Consider the following 25,583-nt stretch of genomic DNA (forward strand, 5'->3'; position numbering starts at 1 on the left):
AAAACAACGCATTCTGTGAAAAATTATTGGAAAATTAAGTGTAAGACTGTTTTGAAACAGAAAATGTTGGATTTTTAAAAGTGATATTACCGGAAACGTTCACTAAAGAAGCAGCCAGCATCCATTTTTTATGTTTGTAAAAAAATTTATTGCAAAAATCTGCCTTTAGTTTGTAAAGCGATTGAAACTTTCTGCATAGAATAAATGATAAAAACTAAAATTAAAAACATATCGTATGTACTCAATACTTTCCCAGACACGTTGTGTCCTCTAATTATAACGAAGGCACTTGACAAACACTTTAAACAGATCCTTCCTCTCCATCTTGCAATGATAGAAAATTGATATTTAGCTACCGTCCCCGATCCATCATTCCTACGTCGGTCTAATGTTAGCGTTTAGGCTTCATCAATAACGCAGCTTAAGGAAGACGAAATATGCCGTCCAATTGATTGTTTACTCATGAACAAGCCCCATCTACTTTTATTTTCCCGCCTTATCTCTGTATTTATGTCATCAGATCAAGTTTTACTTTTGTACTTTAAAGGGGATGTTTCAACAAACTTTTTACTTTAAATCTGGAAATTGCATTACGTCCAAAAAACAAAAAACTTTTCGGTTTACTTTTTGCCCTCCGTCCTCTTCCTGGTCCCTCACAACAGATGCACTGGATACGCTGGCGTGCATGTACGCCATGGAAACGGTGGAAATGCAACAAAGTTTCAAGAGGCAGGATTCCATTACCTCTTATCTAAAATCACAGCTGCTTGAAGCAGCCAATCAGCGGAAGGAAAGCGGTTCCACCGAGATCAATGGGAGCGCTTTGCGTATAGGGGGTCTGAAGAAACCCCCCACCCGCAGCACTCGCAGAGCCAGAGCGGACCGGCTGTAAGCATCACATCCCAAGAGACAGTTTCGGTTGAACGCATCTCCTGCAAAGAAAATACCTGGAGGGGGCAAATGCAGATAGGGAGATATGCAGAATCCCACCATGAAAATGTAAAGGGATGACACAGCCATCATACGCATTCATTTGCATTTAAAATATTTAACGCTGTGATCTGTGTGTCCATCCAGTATCCATCATAGTTATCGGTTTGTCTATCCATCCAGTAAATGCGCATGCGCTTGTATGCCGGCAAGCCTTAAACTCCTCTTGCGTCTTCAAGTGTTGTTTCTAGGGAGTATTGCCTATTAGAGCCCGAAGCTTCAACAGAGCAGGGGGGCATTTAAAAAAATAATAGAAACGTACCTGTATTTGGACAATGGATTAAACTGGAAGCAGAGAGGAGTTATAACGAATAGACCGAGGGTACAATTCCTTCCACCTCTCGGTGCTACGGCGCAGAGGTCACCCCCGCTCTACACATTTCATCCCATCGTCCTCTTAGGGATTTGCTGTACATAAGATCTTGATAATATTCTTTTCTTCTGAAGAAGTGAACATTTGATGCCTTTCCAAGGAAAAAGCCAGCAAAAACCTCATTAACTTTAAATCTGTGCTCTCATGTGTCATTCACGGCAAAATTATTTGAGGGAATAAGCAGCTTGTACTAAATAGTCATTTTTTTCCACCTGTCAGTTTATTTCTATCAATTTCCCCAGCAGCGCTTTAGAGAGAGGCATCAAAGCGAACATCACTTCCTTGGGAAATGTATTGTTTTGGAATGTTACGAAACCAAAAGATGGACAATAAACTAAATAAAAAAATAATGGGAACGGAAATGTTACACAGTGGATCGGGGATGTCACAGTTTATTATTCAGCTATTTGATTCTTAGGAAACTGCTATCACAAAATATAAAAGAAGGGATTTATTAGCCTGTCGGTTTCACCGTTTTTATTGTCCAAACTGGGCTTATGTTTTAATACAGCAAACAAAATGGCGGCTCCATGGCACACGGCTTTCTATGACTGCAGGAAGACCAATGGGCTAACTTTTGCGCATAGAATTAGCAAGATTGATCTTGTGTATCCATCACTTTGTTTCAATTCCTTGCTTTATTCTTGACTTCCGTTGAGCCATTGTTGTAATTGTTAAACGGTAAAAATACAGAAAGAGACAGGTTTAGTGATTCTTTAGTGATTTACATTCTGGGCTGCAACTTACTTGTTGCAGGGAATCATGATTTATTTGTCTCACTTTGGAGGATGTAACGTTCCAAAGCCATGAAAACAATATCTACTCTGTTCATTTGGCTCACCCTAACCGTCTTACAACCCTGACAATGACAACAGTGAAAATATACATTTCAGATTGCTCATCCATAGATATAAATAATAAAAACTAAAAATAAAAAGATGGTTTCCATCTTGCTTTCGTATTTGAAACATGGACCCAATATTTTTAAAGACAAAAGGTTTGGGTCGGTGCAGGCAGGATAGCAGGAATAAGCTGCAACATCAAGCATGTCATTTGCTCATATCCCATTGTACCGTGCTGCCGAATATGGTGGCACCACTTAAATCTATAATAATTTAGTTTGTTTTTGGAATAACCGCAATGGAAACATTGAAAGAGAGAATATGTTTGTGGAGTGCTTGCATTGTAGACAATCCGAGTTGCCATTTTTTCTGCACCCAAGTTCCTGTGTTCGATGGGCCTCAGAAGTAAGGCTTTTTGGCTGCAAGTCTTCCATGAAGACCACTTCTGACCAGACTTAACCGGACAGTAGATGGATGGACCAGGGTCCCACTGTTTTCTGCCAATGCTAAGCTGATGGCACTGTGGACATCTTCCGATGTGATGGGAAGCACGATGCGGCTTTCATCTTCTGCACTAAGTTTCCTTGGTCTATCACCGCATCTACGGTCCTCAACATTGCCTGTTTCTTTGCGCTTCTTCAAAAGCATCCAGAACATCTGGAAACCCCTGTCTGCCTTGATGACAGTGATGATTGTGTTTCAACCTACATGTTTGGTAGAAATGGTTAATCTTACTCCTAACTATATGCCTACAAAATCACCAACTAGGTGCAAATGTACCTAGAAGAACTCTTCACTTACTTTTGTTAAATGATAAGCTATTAAAATGTCTATTTCTGCCTAAAATTTTTGCACAATCTATATATTGTAAAGAGTGCTGCGTAAATTGTTGGTGTTCTATCAATAAAAAAGAGAATAATTTTGGGCAACACAACCAGTTATTAGTGTTAGGGTGCAATTACATTTTCCACATAGGTGATATAGGTTTTAATTAAACTTAATAAATTAAATGATCATTTAAAGGCTGCATTTTGTGGCTACTCGGGTTATCCTTGCCTTATTAAAATTAGTCGGACGATCTTAAACACTAAAATGTAACAAATAAGCAAAATAGAAGAAATCAGGAAGGAGGCTAATACTCTTTTTCTCTCTCACAGTGCTGGACGGCGTCCTCACTCATGCATAGAATTAAATCAGCCCACTAAAACTAATGGACAAACTGCAAAATAAAACTTAAATGCTTCTTTTTAAATTTCCCGTTAACTCCACTAAGTTTTTGTTCATGGGGTTACGATAATATACCAAATACCCCAGATAATACACTTCTCACGGCAATTATGATCACAAAGCACCTACGCGTGTACGATATGCCTATGTCTGACACACAGATGCATGATGTTGGTTTTTTAACCCCTTAAAGGACAACAGGTTGCCCTTAAACCCATTAATGACAATGCATTGTGAGCCCGTACATGTACGTGAAGGGGTTAATTTTTGATTTAGCAGAACATTTAACGTTTACATCATAGCATTTAAATGGATGGATGAAGCGATGGCTGCCAGATAGCATCTAATTAAATAAGGAAGTATTACGTATAATGGCAAGCACAGAACCAGACACACATCTGATCTCATTTAGACTTACCGAGTTCAGGGGGCAGGACAGTCAGTCGGTTTCCCTGTATGTGAAGTTCTTTAAGCTGAGTCAGTTCCCCTATTTCTTTAGGCAATGCTATTAGGTCATTATCCCGGAGACTAATCTGAAAAGAAAAAGCCCAGGTATAGCTAAAATTATTTTAAATGAAAAAAAAAGTCATATCCCACCCATTATTCGGTCCGTCCCTCCCAGGTTTTACATTTATTAATGCGGTTCTACTGACGGACAAGTAGCAGTTCGGGGTTCTGTGTTTTCTTTCTGAACGATAAACCATAGCGCTTGTCAAATTGACTAGATTCTAGCCGTACGAGGGAAAGCGAAAGCGAATTGATTTTCCACGAATTTAGATAAATTACTTACTATCTGCAACTTTGTGAGTTTCCCGATATCTGGCGGCAGGATTTCAAAATCGTTGTCACTTAGATAGAGTGCACGCAGGGTGGCTGAAAATCAAACGGCGATATATAAACAGGGAGGCGTATAATCCAACACTTTCAGTACCGATCAATAAAACAGAGCCAGAGCTGATTAATAACCCCGACTTTGTGACGTACCCTGGGCCCGCTATAACAACAAGCAGGTCAAATGTAGATTTAATGGCTTATTGTCCAGCGCGTGCGCTCGGGAAAACAGCGCTATCCGCGGGCCGGAGACAATTAACAGTTTATGTAGCAGTAAAAGATGTAAGGCTTTCTAACGCACCTCTAATGTTCATACGGGGCTAATCCAGTTTATGAACCTATTTGCATTTCATAGTAGATGGTATTATTACAGAGTTCTTGGAATGGAAACGTGTTTGGTTTCTATTAAGTCTTAACTAGAGTAAGCTTAAGGATAATGTACATTGTGCTTCAAAATATTCTTATACACACACACATATATATATATATATATATATATATATATATATATATATTTATAAAATGTATTTTATTTTAACTCCATAGCGTAACATGATCAGTGCACTACTACAATATTGGATTAAGACAGATGGATAACTTGATTGATACCCTTTTTAATCACAGGTTTCTTACTTAGATAAAAGAAGTTTCCAGGCAAAGAATTCTCATTCAGGTTGTTGTAGGTCAAGTCTAGGACTTCTAGAGCAGGTAAAGAGCCAAATCCTCTCGGCAATGTGTTTAGTCTGTTCATTCTAAATATAAAAATACAAAAATATAAAACATTTCATCTAGGGCCAGTTTGGTGTCCCGTGCAGCCTCTGCAAAAATAATCCACATTTAAGTAAAGCACTTAGGAAATGTTGCAATGTTCTCCCCCTTTAGCAGTCCACGTTTTGCAACACTTTTGGCTTCCATGAAGCAGCCAATCAGTGCCAAGAAAACACTCCCATTAAAGTCAATGGGAATCCTTTCTATGCATGTACACAGGGGGTCTTGTTAGGCCCCTTGGCACTTTTGTAAGAGCTAGTATAGGAACCGGCGGTTAGTATAGTGCGCGTGTGCCATGGCAAGCAGGCGATGTGTTTGGTCAAACATGTCTCAGAGGCTTGGAGGGTTAAATACACAGACAATTATTTTTACATCATTTCTAGTATTTAATAAAAGTTTTACACAAATGTATCAGTAAATGTGTGAAACTTAGAAGCTACAGTAAATATGAATTTTAAATAAAATGGTTTTAATATTAGTTAAAAAAAAGGAAAACTGATATTTATTGTACTGGTGCAAGAAAAGATGGAGTCTTTAGTCAAACGTTATATAAAAACTTTCAGGACCTTGGAGGTCTCTTCCTCAAGATGGAACGCCATAATCAACTAACAACGGTTAAATAGCTAACAAGCTCAGTATCACTAGGTGGCCGTGTAAAATTTGTCATTAAGCCCCTGGACTGATGGGAAACCAAGTACTCACTTATAGCCTCAACCGAGGACTTCTATTTAAACGGGTACTTCAAAAGCCAAATCCCATAAAGCCCTACGTATCAGAAGCACTACTGTGCCATACTGAAAATATATTATATTCATCACATAGTCGCTGAGAAAAATGAGCTGGCAAATGATAATCCAACTAGAATATTATTTTCTGTCTATTTATAAACTTTTGTACCACCCCATGAACTAATGACACGAAGTTCCAGCCGGTGGCCGCAAGCAAGTCATTTGGTGGCAACTGATTAATCATCCCCAGTCTGGCCCAGTAGTCATCTACCTAAACTTCAAATAAAGACACAAAGCCTGGGAATTTAATGACTTCTTCTGTCCACGAGTCGTCTCCTCCATGACAAGGATTTATTCTTAGCCAGGCCGCTATTGGGCAAGTTAGAAAAGCGACACAGGTCTGTGAGTGTGTGCAGGACCATGGCATCTGTATATTTAAAGGTTACGGCCGAGCCATGCTTTCCAGGGTGACCGAAAGTACCGCCTGCCCCACATCCATACAGGGTTAATTTTAGGCGATTTGCAATTACCAGTATTTAGTTTGTTTTAACCGGGTAACATCCTTTATTATGTAAAGCACACAATCTCTATTACGATAACATAGAACATACCCCAGGTTAAGGTGTTTCAGCTTCTGAAGGCTGCTAATCTGCGTTGGCAGTTCTTCAATCTGGTTGTTGAAGAAGTTGAGGACCTCAAGATTTTTCAAATCCGCAACGTTTGGTGGAACAGCTAAAAATAAAAATCAACAGCTGTTAAGAGTCCTGACCCATTTTATCATTGCAAGCTACAAAAAGGAAGAAGAAAAAACGTTTCCAGCATCAATTCATAAATACGAAGGAAACGCAGCCATCGCCACTTCTCTTTCACAGAACAGGAACGACGCACGGCTTCCACCACGTTCATTATCCTCGTCACACAATCGCTTGGGTCAGTATTTATAAAACTAGCATTTCAGTGTTTTCTTTATACAGAACGATACGATGGCACCTCTCGTCTCCGTCCTATTAACACATAACGCTGTACAGTATTTACATACAACGTACACTTCTGTGTAACGTCACCATAGTAATCTATATTCCTATATAGCACATCTGAATCCATTCGTTACAGCTGCTGTCTTGTACGTTTGTTAATCAGCGTCATTGTTTTGGAGATATTCGGTGTAGACGTTCGTCTCATGGAGTCTGTGACCAGCGGCAGCCTGTGGCAGGACCAGAATTCTCCAATCAATGCCCTGCCCGTATATTTTCTCCCTTCCCAACCCTTATAAAGCCGGCCTGAACCAATAAACAGAGTAACAATAAGTTAGATGTAACGGATCGGGAAGGAATAATCACTCAGAAGCCGAGGAAATGGAATTCTGCCGAATGTTAGACTTTTAGAAGTAAACGCAGCGGTTGGAGCCAAGGGAAGTGCTCACATTTACAACAATGTGAGTGCAAAATGTGCATGCGCACAGGGGGTCTCGTTAGACCCCATGGAAATCTTATGTGAGCAATTGCTGGAGCTGACTGCAGGCAAGTACCTCGCGCATGTACACCGCTCAGCAAGGGATGTGTTTGGTCAGGCGATTCTCCTGCAAGGCACAGGTGCGGAAAATTATCCAACATGTATAGAAAGCAGTTTGTAGAATCCCTCTATGCATTTAGGAAACAAATAAGAATATGAGGGCCAGGGTGAATAACCCTGCTTTTAGTTTTTCTATAATATGCCAGTTTCTCTGAGGACATGGACTGACTGCACTCTTAAAAAGGGACCGTAAAGAAGAATGCATAAGAAAATACTTTTAACTACTTTAACATGCATTCTTCCAGAACACCGACGAGGCAGCCCTGCTGCAGCAGCTGCCCTCCTCCACCACGGCCCGACTATTGGTGCCACTGATTGGCTGCTTAAAGTAGCCAATAGCAGAAAAAATGCTCTTGTTGAAATCAGTTGCAGCACTTTCAACACATACCCGCAGGGGTCTGAGAAGACCCCCCACACACAGCTTTTGTCTAACCAGCGCTGGAGCTGACAGAGGTTAGTATATCACGTGTAGGAGCTTATGATGTAAGGTGGGGAACGGGGTGACGCGTAATCTGCATTTACTAAGTGGACCACGTGGAAATTTAAAGGGACCACACAGCTTTCATATATGCATTAATGAGCGTATGATGATTGGAGCGTCCTTTTAAGTTCATAAAAACACAGCTGAGAACATCAATTAAATGAATCAACAATAATGCACGAGCTTCAACAGCTTAAAAAAAAAAACTTTAAACACATAATAAATGCATAAAAATGGTAATATCTGGGAAATTCTATTAAATAAATCACACCCTGTAAATATCTACATTATGAAATATTAATTATAATGTAAATTTTACCATAATGAAAATATTAAAAACAGGCTGTATTTGTACATATTTGTAAAATGTAACAAATAATTAAACAATATTAAAAAGACAATATTACATGAACATGAAAAGAAGATCAGGGGGTGAAAATCCTCCGCAGGGATTAGCGTAACGAACGAAGAATTTAATTTCCATCACTACACACACACACACACACACACATGTATGTATATTATATTTTTTTTAGTTACTCTATTCACCGCATACATTAACGGATTAATAATGCTTTAGCAGCAATCAGCGTCACCAACACAGTCTATATAAAACACGTGACGATTTTAAAAAGAAAAATCCCTTAAGAATCTGTAGATTGCGTATTCCACGCCAGACGTCTCCGATCCGGATTTCACAACATGTAGAACAACCCCATTTATCACGGCTCGCCCGTTCTGTCTGACCCCTGGCCCTGCCTGTAAAGACTATTACTCAATTCCCTGTCACTCAATCAGAAAGCACGTATGGGAAGCCCTTCATTGAATCGTACATGGGGAAAACACGTATAAGAATACACGACGTACAACGCCGGGGTGCTTTCATACTTAATACAATTATTCCAGGGGCTTCACATGCGATAAAGCGGAAAGGTTTGCAGAATAAAAGGTAAAGCCGATTAAAATCATAGGAGCCAAGGAGCCCGACGTTTCTTATTGAGAGAAGCAGATTTGCTGTTCCATCCCATGAGTACATAACTGTGATCGATACTTACAAAAGGTTATATCAGATTAGCAACAGATCAATGCTTGGTTATTATCCAGAAATAAGAGAGCGGCGTCTGCCAGCACGGTGTGAATACCGCCGAGCAGATAAAAGGTTAATTTAGCTCGGAGGGGTGAAACGGCTCAATTTTGTGTAGGGTTAATTGCGACTGTAAACAAAAATTTGTCATTTTCCAAAAATAAATTAGAAATGTGTTTGAAATTAAGATGTCGCCCCGAGGGGCCATGCAGTCGGTGGGCCTGTCGCTGATGAATGGCTTTAGATTAGTTAGTGGGGGATACAAAGCTGCCAACGTCAGAGAAATAAAATGGTACATGTTGGTAGCCAGTGAGACATGCATAGAATATATTTAAATGCATAGAACATGATTAAAGCATAAGAGACATGAAGCACACGTATCACAATGTATATACCAGGGGTTACCAACATGCGCGTTTCTTCAGGTTAAGATCTGACGGAACATTTAAGTTTGCTGACTTCTGTGTACAACAGCGAACTTAACCTGCATCACGAATGTCATCTCACTGTAACTATGCATGTTACAGGGCAAACACGGCCCATCTTACAGGAGTAATTCACTCGAGTGGGTATGAATCTGAACGTTTTCTGAAATGGACAGTTTGGTAGATAGGTAAGTAGAGTATACAGTGTCGGGGGAAGCTCTTTGCTCTCTATGCAGGTAACTGAGAAGTTATTGTTTTATACATCTCTCCCCCTGCCTGCTATCTTTCCTTCGATTTGTGATTAAAGTGATGACGCCAGACCCCGCCATTACAATACAATACAGTGGCTTTTCAAAATATCCAAACGTGCGAGCATCCTTGCATTTTTCTGCAGACGCCATTAAATTTGGATGTAAGGCATTACCCTTCTGACAGGATGAGAGATTATTTCGGTCTCCTTTCTAAATCAGTCGTGTAATTTAGAAGAGTGAGTTATGGTAAATGCGTTCTAGGCCTCTCTCAGTTCATTTTTCTAAATCACCTGTTAACATCTGTTCAGCATTGAAATCGCGAGCCCGCTATTCTAAATACAGCTTACAGCCAGCGCACACCTCTCCGAACGCAACATACAAGTATTGATCAGCTCGCATTGTCGCGGTGCGTTTTTATACTTGCTGCATACGCCAGTGCTTAAATACAAACATACGCCGACGTTCAAAAGTTTGGGGTCACTTAGAAATGTCCTCGTTTTTGAAAGAAAAGCAATTTTTGACGGATAAAATAACAAGAAATGGATCAGAAATCCAGCACAGACTGTGTTAAAGGTGTAAATGACTGCAGTAGCTGGAAACGGCTCATTTTGATGAAATATCTACTTAGCAGTACAGAGACCTTTCTCACTCCATCACTCCGGTGTTCCCAATCGCACAATGTGTTCACTAATCCAGGCTCGTTAGAAATCCCTTTTGCAATTAGGTGAACACCTAAAACTTACTGTTAAGCAAAACCACTCGAAACATCTTAAAGGTCTTTTAATGGACCAGCTGTATATGGCAGAAGCGTAACGTTAGAGTTCTGCTACATGATGCTCTCCTCATCTTCCCAAGATCATACACTATAACAGCGGTATTATGTTTGAGAACTCTGAGAATATATCAACGCGGCATTCAACGCGTCTCTTCACGAGGAGAGCCATGGCGATACCCAGTTTTGAGAGCAAATAATCCAGTTATTTTTGGATTCAGAGTTACTAAGAAGTGACTGCTATCAGAATGTATCACCGTAACCCGATTTATTGACCTCTGTGTAAAATACCAGAAGAAGCAGAGCCAGAAAGTAAAACAGACATCCGGACAGGCAGCTTTTGGGTCTAAACAAGACGCGATGTAGGAGGCTTTCCCGAGCCTGGCTTCGTGACCCCCACCTGTTCCTTCCAAGAGAGATCGGGTTCGCCAGGTAGCGCTGGAAGAATTGGTTATTCACAGTACGTGAGTTTGAGACACTATGTGCTGCAAAAAAATAAAGTAAATAATAAAAGTAAAATTAAAAATCAACTTCCATGCCCCCCCCCCAAGTCTTGGCCAACATTCACTAAATGAAGTCATCTTTCAAATACCCCCCCTTTTCCAAAGAAGGGGGCAAAGTGTAAGTTTTTACATATTATAAAATATTCCCTTGCCGTGGTCCTGCGTACAAACTTTTTAGAATTAGATCATTTATGATTCCACAGCAACATCCAGGGTTCCGGATACTGTTCTGGCAAACAAAGGTTCCGCTGAACCGATGAGCGTTCACAAGAGTTAATCCAACGCAAAATAAGGAGAAATGATCTAACCCAGCCAGAAATGTTCTAAGTACGAAGTAGAGGTATCCTAGCGAGGAGGAATCAAACTGACAGAAGAGGCAGATGTACAGCAATTAAAAGTAAAATGTTGAAACTCAGTCTGAGGATACATGTCACCCACATATAAATATAACTCCAGATTTGAATATATATACTTATTTATATATATATATATATACACACATATCTCCAGGAGTTCTTGTGCGAGTTCACATTTAAGTTCAACCGCAATTTAGATTTCTCGACCTTATATTTATATATATTAGGTATTTGCCGCAAGCATTGTCAGCGTCTCTGTAGAAACTGTACGGAAGGAACGGGTATTACACGTGGAAAGTATACTGTGACAGAACCCCAAACACACACTCGCTCACAATGTAACCAGAAATCATTTCAAACGGAATTAAAAATAGAATTTACAAGCGAATAGATATTCCCACCCGTGACTGATGTAATAGAGAGAGCGCATCTGTTTAGTGCTGTGCGGCTGCAATCAGATAAACGGTACAGCGCTTTGTATACGGGCAGGTTTATCTATACCTCGTGCTAACCGATGCAGAGTTAAAATGAAGTCCATACTTAAAGGGGAACTCCCAGATTAGCTATAATGTCACATTGTGCTGTTTTCTAAACAAAACAGTTCTTGTTTTTGCATATAACCAGTCTGTATATGTCCCTGCTCCGTAAACACTAGAATGGCCCAGTCTTAATCACCAAGCTGGACATTCTGAGTAACTGAAGTCTATGAAGGCACAGACTTCATCAACACTGCCATAAAGAATAAGCCAAGTGTTTAAGCCATCTATTATCATCCTTTCCATAAGCCTTCTGTCCAAGTCGCAGACAAGGGTTGGGCGAGTCGGCCATATTCTTCTATGCAATTACTTTTGCCCCAAGTCTTATACACACAACCCTTACTGGACTGGGTCATTTCCGGCCCGGCTACTCCATTGTTATAGATTTCATTAGATGTAATTTGGCCGGTCAGTGACAAGGCCACAAAACCCCAACAAGAGACACAACATTAATCGCACGTAATTTAAACGTTATGCAAAAAAGCATCAAACTTGTCCTTTCATGCTTAGCTCTGTACATTTAATCACGTGAAGAAAGTTAACGTTTCTATGGCAACAACTCAGAGGAGGGAAAACAGAACCTTTAAAGGGACGCTCCGGCCAGTATATGCGCTTTGGGATATATAATGGCGTTGGGGTGCATTTAAATCTCCATGTGGTCCATTTTTTAGATGCATGCAGGAATTCTGCTTTTCTTTCAAAAATGACCCCAAACTTTTGAGCAGTAGCGCATGTGTCATTTTTGTACAATCCAATTAAATGAAGGCTCTGCTCACCCCTGAACGCACAGAAAACGGTCTGAAAGCAAAAAAGGACGACGACAACGTGAAGCGATCCATACAGAAACCGGATCATGTATATTGTGCATTATTAAAATGTGTTAAACTATGATGGATACAAAAGACGGCTTATGCTGTAAATGGGGTCTATTTTTAAGAAAACCACTGTAAACAGCAAGAATCGTGACCACTGCACTGTGGAGAAGCGATGGAACAGGAGAACGCCGAGGGCCGATGGAAGGCAGAAGCCATTGGAAGGATCAAAGTATACAGTAAGGTGTGTGTCTATATATAATATACACACACGGTATATCATTTTACACACACAGGAGATTAATTGGATAACGTACAAATTCTGGCTCCTTGGTATTAAAATGTACAACTAAATAACTCCAAAAAAAGGGTTTTGAGAAGGAAACACTAGCAGAGAAGGCAGATCTCCGTAACCTTATATAACCCTAAAAATCTCGTCTTGCCTCCTGTTCGTTGCTTCCTGGATAATATGTTCTCTTTGATAATATAGATGACGGCTCAGGATTTATTTGGGCTAAGTGGCTTTCTAGAGATATCTGCATCTCAGAACATAATCAAACGGTGACTTGAATATATTCAAATACATAAACATTCTGTAAAAATAAAAAACACGCATATTTGCTTATTTAAATTAAAGGCCCTCCACTTAAGCAGCGGGTATTTTGTAATCTGTCGACAAGCGGATTTTATTATTATTATTCATCAGGACGCGGCTCAAGAGCGACCCCAAGTGCATGAAAACGGAAGTAAAACTCATCGAATAACTCCTCTTTGGGATGTATCATAAATAGAGGGTTATGGGTTTTTTTTTCTTACTTATAATGCACAAAAACAGAGCAACAACAACAACAAAAAATTACTATCTCAATTTTTTTATCCTCTTATCTTCATCTAAGCAACAAATTCATTTTACCAGGTTTTTACATCTTATTTAATACAAATGTCCAGGGATGTTCTTTATGCCTGTCTGAAAAATCAAACAAAGACAAAGATTTGTCATTAAACTAAAGAGAAGATCTCCGTTTATAAAACGGGACTGAATGGGAGGACTGTAGCGAGAAACGCTTCCCATAAGAACTTCCAAAGGCAGAAAGAAATCCAGAGCAACAGATTAAAACAGCCATCAGGGATTGGGTCAAAAAAATTATCAAGCAAAACCGAAAGACGTAAGAAATTACCGGCAGAACTGAACCATTCGGCCCATCTAGTCTGCCCAGTTTTCCTGCTGTAAAAGCCTCAGAACTTATTTGGTCCTTTACCTTGTCTTATATTCAGAAGAGCCATACGTAGGTCTCTTGCATGGGGGGGGGGGTTAAGACTGGATTATTAGATAAAGAAGGTAAAAAGAAATTCCCGCATCCCCACTATGCAATTATTTCAAGAGGGGGGTATTAGTGGAACTCCAGTATAGTTTTGATCCGCATCATTCATGAAAAATCAGGAGAAAATTAAGTTACGAGGGTTTCTCCTATGGTATAAAAACATATAAAGGTTCCTAGCATTGCTTATTTTACTTATTTTGCCATTTTTTTTACTAATTTTATTTTGGTTTCATTAGTGAACTGTAGTTTTTGTGGGAGCGCGGCTTTGAGGGCATCACACACGCTGTTCAAAGTATCTACAGCTGTTTCCAGAAATAACGGAGAGGAGCCGCTATTTAAGAGACATGGCCCCGTGGGCATTCCTCCAGTCTCCGGTGACGTTATTTATGGAAATCATGTTCTCAGCGCGTGACGCTCAAACAGTTACGTTTTACACAATAACCAGGTCCGGGAGTTTCCTTCACAGACATTGAAGGCAGTGTTTGCATTACGTCTCACAGAAGCACTTTATTGTGTGGGTTTATTGTGTGTTTTTCTGCCTGTCGCACCATTTAGGATACAATTTGCTAAAGTGATTGTGTAGAATCCACTACTGGTTGGTGCGGCTCCTTTCAAGATATAAAAAAGTAATAAAAAAGATATTTATCCACAGTTAAAGGAACATTCATACATTTATGTGACGGTTCTCTTATACAGAATCTAGAATGGTAGCATTGACGGGTACCATTGTACAGAATAGGATGATATTATATAAATCAATTATAATAATAATAATAAAAATCAATAATGATACAAGCCTCATTTACCAAACAGACTGGTGCCCCCCCAAATCGCATTTAAATATACTTCCATTGTATAAAGGCAGAGATAGAATTATATAAAATATTTAGCAAATTACTTTTTGACAGAAAACGATTTTGTGATATTAGACTTTTCGTCCCCTATAACTGGTTTCCAATATTACATTCCCCAGAGAGTCTGCCGGATTTAATTGAACATTTACACTGTAATTAAATATATTTAAAATTCTACAAAAGCATAGAAATCAGCCAAGTTCTATGGTGGCCATTAAATTTGCATCTTGACAGTTTCCTGAATATCTGGACTGCCCTCACAAATCTTTAGGTATTTGGATAAATTTAGTATCTTATATAAAAGACACGATATTAAAGCAGAGGCAAAACCAGGATAAATAAGACCACGCTGTACACATACGTGTTCAATCCATGTTTATCCACTTATCATTTAGGCATATTTATGCCAAATTCAGACAAACAACGACAAAAAGTATTCATTTAAATGTCAAAAAATAGCAAAAGATGCTAATTTGACCTTAGAGAAACATTTGAACTGACTGTGCCAGAGCGTTTCCAGTCATTTACAATGACATCCGTGGAGACAGTTAATTAATACAGTTTATTGGATTAGGTCAAATATGTTGTATACTCTAGAATTATGAACCTGGACACACTGGAACAAGCCAAACGGCCATTTCTATAATTTCTTGTGACGGATAAGGGACGCGGGGTTCTAATAAGTTATAGAAAACAGGCAATGCGATGACAGAGCCACACACAAAGCTTTCAGGCGGTTCATAAAGGAAAGTTATTCTCCATTCTGCCCTCCCATTTTACTTTAATACGCCATTGAAATCTAGGCCAGGGGCTACAAGCATATTAATATCTTAAGTCTGAATAACAGCTAATGATTCATCCATGTGCGCTATCTATACACACGTATATATATATATATATATATATATATATATATATTATATCATATTATATATATTAATGCACTCTACTGGACAGCTTGATGAGCAACCTTGAGGAATCTTGGTCTTAGATTAGAAAACACTTTACTTGTTTGAGGAATTATACTACACATGGTTTTAATGCACCAAGAAAAAATATCTCTACCCAAGCCTTGCTGAAACAATACAAAATAAAAATGAAAATAAGATTTCTTTCCTTATGTGGTCGTCGCATATCCAATTTTGTGTCTTCAATTAAAATTCTTGAAATTCAAAAAAAGCCATAATAATAATATTTTATATTCACAGTTTCTGTACATTGTAATTGCTATTTTTTCATGGACTGGTGTCCCTCATGGTTCATTTTATTGGCCCTTTATACTTGTTACGTCCTTGAACCCTAGAATTCTGAAGTATTCACCAGGAGAGTAGTTGCGGTATTCACCAGGAGAGTAGTTGCGGTATCCGAGACGTAGGAAAGTCCTAAATTGTGGTGTCTTTATGAATGGAAAGAACCAGCTAATGTCTTGGGCAGATTTTGAAAGTTAACCCATCATGAGCTGTACTTTTATATATATCGTTGGTCCCATCTTATATCTTCCTTCGGATCGTTAAATCACGACGTCCTAGAAGTCTGAATTGCCTCATCATTAGCCACAAAAATTGCAAAATGTTTACACAGTAACCGGTAACCCAGCATCTGCTCTCCCTTTACAAATCAACACAGCACCAGCATGTTCCAATATTATATATTATGTTTATCATACAGAACCAACTGATTTCCATGTGTCAGAACCCCGACTGCAACAACCAGAAAACATGTACTTCGTGCATTCATTCATTTATTAATGTATACCGGAGGACTGATAAAAATACAAACTAATTACCAGCACATTCTGTTCCACAGTAACGTCAATTTCTCCACATGCCCGCCTGGGCGTATCAGTATTATCAGCGTGTCCTATGGTTTAGATTTTATTTATATTATACTTGCGCATGTACACCTCAATAAAATTACGTGAACATTTTTATTCTCTATACTCTCTTATGCCTCCTTTCATCTCTTTACTTTCTTCTCCCCTCCATCTCCTAAACTCTCTTTATTTCTCTATTCTACTTCCACTCCTTTTTATTCTCCCCTTCCCTCTCTTTTCATGTTCTTGCTCTCTGAGTTGTTATCCCTTCCTTTACTTTTCTTTCTCTGCACTCTTCTTTCTTTCATCTCACCCTCTCTTTTTCTTTTCATTCCTTCTTTCTCTCCCTCTTAGGTCAGAGATGAGAGGGAGTAGGTAAGAACATAAGGGCAAGAAGGGGTACTCTGATTGGACCTTACTTTAACCACAGCATGATTGACATTTAATATAGTGCCAGTGCTATTATAAATATTATTTTCCAGATAGTGGCACAAACCAAATTCTGAATAAGCTTCAGGATTCCATGTGATTTTACTTACTTAATTCATACATCAATATATACATATTCACTAACTAAGTGAATTGGTGCTGAAAGCACAAGGATCAGAACCTCTTTGTGAAATGATAGAATAATCACGAGAAACAATAATTCATAAAAAAAACCCAATATATATAACAAATTACAGTTAATAAAGATCTCTCTATGTACATTAGTCTTACCTGTAAGCTTGTTGTGACTGAGGATCAGCTGTGTTATATTAGACAAGGTAACTGTGAAAGAAAAACATTGTTCATTTAAAAGCAGTCACAGTACATATTCATCTTTAAAAGAGGTGCTTCCTCAAACGTATGGATTTAAAATAAAGCCAAAAAGAGATTATTGTTTTTTATTACTTCATATATCGTCATCATATTCCACAGCGCTGTACAATGGGGTAAACGGGACATCACAAGTAGCGCCTCTCACATAACCACTTATAGAAACAGAAAGTAAGGAGGACCCCGTGCATAGGAGCTTACATTTCCCCTTTATTATTACTTTACATCGCTTCGCAGTTATATCCTCTATTATTGTGGGTGCTATATATATATATATATATATATATATATATATATATATATATATATATATATATATATAGTGAACATGCTATACAAAAAGGTATGGCTTCACCTTAATGTGTTTTTTTTTTTGCTTTACAGCGGTGGTCTGGTCCCCAACCCACCATATTACATTATTATATTACATATTATTATGCAGATAGATAGATAAAGGTATTACTTACATAAGCCTGGAACATCCAGCATATTAGAAATGCCTCGTTCACACATGTCCACATCACTGAGGTTTTTGTCCCTGCTCTCCTCCACTATCTTCTTCAATGATTTGGACATCTTGATCTCTGTATAAAGATAATGGAGATGAGAGATATATTTCACTCAGAAGTCAAACTTTTAACACCATATTTATTAAGCCCCCCATTTGTTTGTGACACTGCATTAACTCGTTCAGTTCCAGAGAGCGCGCACACCCCATAGCCACCAAAGATTAAAACTACCATATTTCACCCATTATGTCGCACCTGTGGGAGGGGCTGCTAAACCGTTAAAAACAAAGTTTGTTACCGGATAATACCCAGCGGGGATGCGTCCGTTCCCGTTCCCTCACACACCCTACAGGAAGTAGCCGGAGGCTGTAAAATTACTCACATTCCTAATAAGGCAAATTCCACTCCAACCTCTGGAGCACTCAGTCAGCCTCTCCGCTGTTCGGAATGTACAAGAACTGGCCAATCAGAACGCGGGGAGCAGCCAATGAGAAGTAAGTAGGCTCGGCAGCTTCCAATCAGATTTCACCTAGAAGGATGTGGCTACATTTTATCCAATGCGCGGACGGGGAAGCGCTTCTGGTTATCGTTGCTGACTTGCTGTCCGTTGCGTTGTTTTGCTTCCGCCGGGCGTGCGGTTATGTGCCGGGTTTTTATCTGTAACGGCGGACGCGGTTTGGTTGAATACTCCCGTGGGCGGTCATACACGTGGCGGCGCTTTTTATTTTGTTTTAGCGGAGGATCCTCGTTTTAACGTTTGTCGCGAGCAGAAATCTAACTTAAAGGGGTCTATTCGCTTAACGGCGAGTTGTGCTTTTATCTCACCCCTCGTCACTTTACATTATGAAGGGCCAGCACTGGCGAGTTCTTCCAGCAAGAAGCGCTGAGCTGGCCCTGTATAGTGTATAATTTAATAGGTGAGGAGAGACTGAAGAAATCTCACTGATTTAACTATTTACAGGGCCAGCCAAACGCTTCCTGCTGCAGAAGCTCACGGGAAATTGGCCTTTGCAATGTATAGGCAAGTGATTAAACTATCCATAATACAGGGCCACCCAAGCGCTTCCTGCAGCAGCTCACTGGGGATTGGACTTTATAGTGTATAGGTAAGGGATTAAACTATCCATTATACAGGGCCAGCCAATCACTTCCTGCAGCAGAAGCTCACTGGGGATTGGACTTTATAGTGTATAGGTAAGGGATTAAACTATCCATTATACAGGGCCAGTCAATCACTTCCTGCAGCAGAAGCTCACTGGGGATTGGACTGTAGTGTATAGGTTGGGTTGATGGGTTGAATTAGTCGCCAGCGTTTGTGTCACGTGTTATTTCGCACACGCGTGTACCCACTGCTCGTCTCCCCTCCCTCTCCATTTAGGGGTTTGAATTTATTTGCTGTACTTTTGGAACTTCAATCTATTGCTTTTTGTCTGTTTTTTTTTTTTTCTCTCGATAGTTCTACACATGCGTTTAAAACAGCTTAGTTTCAGTCCAATTTGCCCAAGCCCTTGTTTAACCCTTCTATACGTGAAGAGAGTCGGCAGGCCAGCTGCAGCTTTATGTCACTAACTTCCAGTTATCGCACCAGAGAGTTTCTGCTCCACCATCAGGTCGATGGATAAATCAAATGAAAATAAGCTAGATTGCTTAAAAGTCACCATACTGTTTGAACTATGCATTTAGCAGGGCCCAGTTAGCCCTCTTGACAGGATGGCCTTTTCTGATACACAGTGAACTCAAGTAGTAGAAACTGCCCTGCATGCTCTGCCAGCTCCCGTTTTACTGAATAACTCCCTTTTGTGGTCTGTTTACAAAAGATGGGTTTGCAGGAGAGTTCAACATTTTAACTCATATCGATATGCATTACGAAGGGTAAAACCTAGTGAGCTTCTCGTGCTGTGTAGTGCATAAGTAATATGGAAGAAAACGTCAAGCTTTGAATGATTTAGCTATACATTATCCAGGGCCACTACAGCCCATGTTGCAGAAGGTGCTCGAGGGACTCGCTGTAATGAATGCTCGGGGATATCAGGGAGTTGGAATGTTAAACTCTCCTGCAAAGTCCCTCTTTAATCATCACGGCCCTCCCTTTGTGCCCTGTTGCCCGATAAACCCTCCTTTATCCGTTAGGCAGAAGACAGGGATGAGACCTGCTGAGGATAGTATTCCCCGCTTCACGGTTTGGGTGTTGGATAGGCGTTATGCTTTAGGACTGACCGAGTAATGAATACGTTGGAATACAGAACGTTAGGTCGGGGGCGACCTAGCAGCATTTTCCGCTGTCGCTGCGGTTCTGGGGATTTATTGGTTAATAGATCCCAGTTATGTGACGTATAACACACTTTGCACATTCACTATACAGTATACAGGGCCATCTGACCTCTCACAGCTACAGAAACGTCCTGTTTCCCAGATATTACATTTTCCGGTAACTAAGAAATATATATATATGTGTGCACCAGGGGAGCAGCCGTGCAAACCTTCCGTCGGTATCTGAATGATTATCCCCCTGTAATGTTTCTTCCCTCTGGTGGATTCCTGTTCTGCACTGACGGCGGCCCCCGTCCCATGAAGGGCTTTGGTGGGCGATTCGCTGCAGTACGGTCTAAGGTTGGGAATTAAAAAAAATAAATATCGTCTTTAATCACGTTTTATTTACAGATAATTTACACAGCTGCGTGTATGATGTCACGCGTGGTGGGTCTGAGACGTAAGGGTTATTTAGCGGCAGTTTATCGAGTGCGGATGCTGTTCCGATAAAACACGTTTCTGGCGTAGAATCAAGAGCTTTTCGTTTGATTCTTGCAAAGCGAAGCTTCTCTTTTAGGTGCTCCATATCAGTCTGAAGCCGGAGGGGAGAATCACCGACTCTGCATGGAACTTAATGAATATTTCGTGCGAGGTGGAGTTGATTGGAGCGATATTCTGTCCCTTAAAAAAAAAAAAAAAATCGGTAAAAATACATAGAAACTTTTATTTTACAACTTCTGTGTCAGTCTATCTATATTTCTTTTGCATAAAATGTTTTAAAGTGAAAGTTCTAAATTAGAGGCTAGAGGTAACTGTTTTTCAGAAGTCTAGTCACAGAATAGAAAACGTCTTCTTCCATTCATTTATCCCCCCCCCCCAACACCTTCTTTCGTATTGTTTGGAAAGTGGATGAACGCTGTGTGTTGCCGTAGTCCAAGCTCATTACCGTGATGCTCGCTGTTATATTATTCACAGAACCCCAAATAATTCCTATAATTAAAGACCCATAGGCGCTCCCGAACTAAGCCTTTTTCATTCCATCCTTTTCTAAATTCAGGTTCCTTGTTGAGCAACAAAGTCAAAAATGCCCCTTTGAAAAGTAGTATCTTTTTATCTGGCATACATTTTAATACAGTTATTGTGTGTGCATATCAATACTGCAATATAAAATACCTCTTTATCAGACTAACATTCCATTGGAAGGAGATGATTGGTTCGTTACGCGGAACAAAGTGCATTTAAAAGTTATTGCTTGCAAAAAATTAGATGTTAAGCTCCGCCTCTTGTGAGATGTAATTTTAATGTATATACTTTTAGTTGGCCACTAGATGGCGCTCACCTCTCAGAAACAGGCATGGACTGTGCTTTGTAGATTATGAATCATTTCACTAGAAAACTTACCATTCCACAGAATTGTCCACTCAGCGGGAAGCTGGAATCTGGTCCATGGTAAACTGTTAGGTAATTATTTTCACAGCTTCCGGAGTCATCAATACTAAAAGCAGCAAACTGTAATTTAATCGTCTTCCCCCGAGGAGCAACAATATTCCATTCACAGTCTGTGTTGTTGCTATAGCTGCCAGGATAATCAGGACTTGTAAAGGAGCCGTGATCCCCAAACAGAGGTCCTCCACACCCTGGAAAATGTTATGCAAACAATATCATAACTACGCTGTAGGTTAACCTTATGATTCAAGTGGAATAAATGTAAAAAAAAAAAAAGTGTGTACTATAGAATGCCCATACGCCTTTAAGTTTTGCTATGTATTTAGGTGACAATCCTATACCCGCCTTAAACTTTACCTAATTAAACATATATATGTGTATATTTGTGGTGGGGGGGGGTTTCCAGTAGAAGTAAAATTATTTATAGTTACCTGGTTTAGTGTAAACAATACATCATGTCACAATATATTGGTAAAAGTGCAATAACAAAAAAAACCCCATTTCTTCACTATAAATTCCAAACCGAATAGCAAAAGTAACTGAATCATTTTCTGAAAAGGCCGTACCCCCTTGGTAAATTTATCCGGTATGGTTGTACTATACATAGATGGCACAGCAGTCTGTAAAGTTGCACTACACAACATAGCTCAGGGCAGGCACATATAGGAAGGGGTTAAATTTCATAATTGCTAAAGGCACAAGATCTAGAAAATAAATATGACTACAAGTATGCAAACCTTCTTGCATCTCTGCTTTAAAGGACTGTAACTCCCATTACTCCAGTACTTTGGCTGAAAGTGATGGGAGTGGAAGTCATCAGCACACATTGAGGATGCAGGAGTCCCCAACTCCTCTATGGTAACAATAGATCTGACAATATGTCAGATGGCGGCGTACTGGCACTTAAATTCTATAATTGGACTGTAATTTTAAGGGTATTTTTGTAGACAGAAGCTGCTGATTGGTCTGTCATCGATCATTGGCATTCTCTAATGTTTGGAGGAAACCAGAGTGTTTAACAATAAATGTGCTGCTTTTCTCTTTAATGGAGATCGCATGTATACTGATAAACACGCAAGACTTACGTCTGCAGGAGCTAAGATGGTTCTAAGTCAGCGGAGGATTTGGAGTGGACTTTCTGGGCCTGTTAGGGCACATACACCTCAGTATAGCAGATGGCCTCTTGTGTGCAGGAATTTGACTTGGCCAATGCTCCAGCTTCTTGTGGTCCTAGGTAGCGTGACCTACTCTAGTCAGTGAGCAAAAGCATTTTGTTTCCACTTCCCATGTCATTTTATATTGGCCCTGCACGTATTTACACAATGTTATAATATCCACTCTAAGACGCTGTTTTTCTAACGTATAGAGATGCAACTTTTTTAGTTTCTCCTCATAACTAAGATCTTCCAATCCCCTTATTCATTTTGTAGCCCTTTTTCTAGTTCCTGGTGCCTAGAATTGCACTGCATATTCAAGATGAGGTCATATCATTGACTCGTATACATACCAATAGTAGACTTGCGCATTCGTCTTCGGGCGAACATGAAAACGAGCACGAAGAGGCCGTTTTTTTGTTCGTTCCGAAGACACGCCGAAGAGAATACAGTGCCGGCAAAACGTAGGAGAAGACGAAGACTCACAACCACGAAGAATCGAAGATTTAATAATTTAAATAACTTTAGCACTTTGCCAGATTGCACACAACATCACAGTGCAGTAGTGCATAGTTTTACTTTTTAAGCAGTAGCACTGAAGAGAACTTCCTCTAATTTTTTTGTCTTTAATTCGTTTTTCCTTTTTTTTATTTTTTATTTTTTTATAGTTTTTTAAACACTACACTACACTACACACACAACACAAAATTTGAAATGGATCCTCCTTTTGGGACTAAGGAGGGACAAGCTCCATCTACCACCACCACCAGCACCACCACCAGTTCTAAGATGCAGCCTTTGCGTCAGTCTAGTCAGCCAAGTAGGCTAAGCTCTCGCTTATCATTTGGGGAAGCATTGCTTGAAGGATCATCAAGTAAAGGAAAGGCACCAAAAGCAGGCAGTAGTAGTGCGGCTAGGCCCACAAGCTCTATGTTTTTTTACGGAAAGCCTAAAGCACCAGAAGCACGTTCAAAGTTAAAGGGTAGCACAAGTAGTACCAGCCCAGTGACTAAAAAGAAGTGCCTTTTGCCCCAAGCAGCATCTTCCCCATCCACCAGCAGCATGCAAGGTACCAAGCAGAGCCAAATTAGCAGCAAGACTCAGAGGGGTCCCAAACAAAAGCGATCTCATTCCTTTGTAGGGAAAACCACCACCACCACCACCCCCACCGCCTCTACCACCACTAGTGCTGCGCCTACTGTTCCCACTGGTACCGCCACGCCATGTCCTCCTAGTACCTCTAGCAAGCCACCAAGTCCTTACAAAATTTTTGTAAAGACAGTTAGAGAGAGGGCTACACATAGTGGGACTCCACCTAGCGAGGTAGCAGAGGAGCCTGAGACTGAGAGGCCAAGTGCAGAGTCTATTCTTCCTGCTCGCACTACTACTAGTCACGAGTCTCACGACGATATCAGTCTTAGCTCCAGCCTAGCAGGAATTCCATTCGATCTGGCTAATGAAGAGCTAGACTATGAGCCAGAGGAAGTAGAGGAGATGAGTGGTCATGAATCAGATTCCTCAGGGAGCAGTGTCCAAATGACTAGTGCACAATTTTCCCCTGAGCCTCCACCTTCTCCGCTACGATCATCACCATCACCACCACCACCAGCAGCAGCAGCAGCAGCAAAACCTAGCAAATCTAAAGCATTTAGCAGTCCCACTATGGCCAGTACTGTTACCACCAGTCCCACCACCACTAGTTCTGCCTCTGTTCATCCACCCCGAGCAGTAGGAGCAGCACCCAAGGCACACTCCAAGGCTATGCGCGCCCCAATTTGGGAGCACTTTGAAAATGTTGAAGAAGGGCGCTATGGAAAGTGCAAACATTGTGGGAAGCTAATAAGCAGAGGGAAAGTGTCTGGCCATTTTACCAGTGCTAGCATGAAGCATCACCTCAGCACTCAACACAACGCTGTGCTATTGGGGAAAGATGCAGAAGTAAAACTTAGTGCAGGCAGCATAGCTGGTGGCCGTGGAAAAACCCCAACAGCTTCTTCTTCTGAGCCAATAGCAGCAGCAGCAGCAGCAGCAGCAGCCAGTGCTGGCAGCCAGAGACCAAGGCAGGTTGGAGCACTGCATGTCCAGCCCACCCTGGAACAATTTGTGGCATTCCAATCCAAAAGGTCAATGCCCAAACAGCAGGCCAATAAAGTAACGCGACTGATTGGTCAGTTCATTGCTGTTGGAGGGGCATCCTTCTCTATGATCGAAGGAGAGCCTTTCAAACAATTGATGGCGGCTGTGGCTCCACAATATACAGTTCCGTCACGTTCCATTTTCAGCAGGAACATTGTCCCCTCATTGTATCGGTCCTGTGTTGCAGCAGTGAAAGAGGAGCTTTCCAAGGCTGCTGGTCAGTGTGTTCATTTCACTACAGATTTGTGGAGTGCACCTAGCGGCCAGCATGCCTTTCTTTCTTTGACAGCACACTGGTGGCAGCCCGGTGTGTCTAAGGAAGTTGCTGCAGCAGGCTACCGATCTTTCCTTCTCCATGCAGAAGTGATGGATGAAAAGCACACTTCCCAAAATATTCTGCATGCAATGAGGAAAATGTTTAGCCTTTGGGTGGGAGCAGAGGCGGGCACCAATGTTGAAGTTGGTTTTGTGGTAACTGACGGAGGTGCCAATATGGTGAAAGCGCTGCGAGATGGTCATATTGTTGGTGTGCGCTGTGCAGCCCACATCATACATCTTGTAGTGAAGGCAGCAATGTCAGAAGGAACTAATGTGGCAGCAGTAGTTCTGTCCCGCTGCAGAAAGATCGCTGGGCACTTTCACCATAGTGTTAAGGCTAGCCAACTTTTGAGGGAAGAGCAAGAGAGGTCAGGTCTTCCCGTACACTGCCTACGCCAGGATGTCAGTACA

At 40.6% G+C, this 25,583-nt stretch overlaps 2 protein-coding genes across 2 annotated transcripts in view; both read right to left on the reverse strand.

Moving 5' to 3' along the window:
* LOC149280573 (ras suppressor protein 1-like) overlaps window positions 1–17,935 on the reverse strand; it is a 55,336-nt gene extending 37,401 nt beyond the window's left edge. Inside the window, exons 1-6 of the mRNA XM_089500392.1 lie at window positions 17,827–17,935; window positions 17,261–17,311; window positions 6,371–6,491; window positions 4,897–5,015; window positions 4,223–4,305; window positions 3,851–3,965 (exon numbers count right to left, since the gene is read on the reverse strand). Coding sequence (XP_089356518.1) covers window positions 3,851–3,965; window positions 4,223–4,305; window positions 4,897–5,015; window positions 6,371–6,491; window positions 17,261–17,311; window positions 17,827–17,935 — 598 coding nt within the window. The remainder of the gene's footprint in view (window positions 1–3,850; window positions 3,966–4,222; window positions 4,306–4,896; window positions 5,016–6,370; window positions 6,492–17,260; window positions 17,312–17,826) is intronic.
* A 2,756-nt stretch (window positions 17,936–20,691) lies between these two features.
* The window catches only part of LOC149280574 (cubilin-like), a 96,875-nt gene continuing 91,983 nt past the window's right edge, over window positions 20,692–25,583 (reverse strand). The window contains exons 66-67 of the mRNA XM_089500417.1: window positions 21,520–21,755; window positions 20,692–20,799 (exon numbers count right to left, since the gene is read on the reverse strand). Of these exons, the coding sequence (XP_089356543.1) occupies window positions 20,692–20,799; window positions 21,520–21,755 (344 nt within the window). The remainder of the gene's footprint in view (window positions 20,800–21,519; window positions 21,756–25,583) is intronic.

Source organism: Sceloporus occidentalis, unplaced genomic scaffold (genome assembly GCF_023333645.1).
Source record: "Sceloporus occidentalis isolate IW3139 unplaced genomic scaffold, rSceOcc1.0.p SCAF_154, whole genome shotgun sequence".
Lineage (NCBI taxonomy): Eukaryota > Metazoa > Chordata > Lepidosauria > Squamata > Phrynosomatidae > Sceloporus > Sceloporus occidentalis.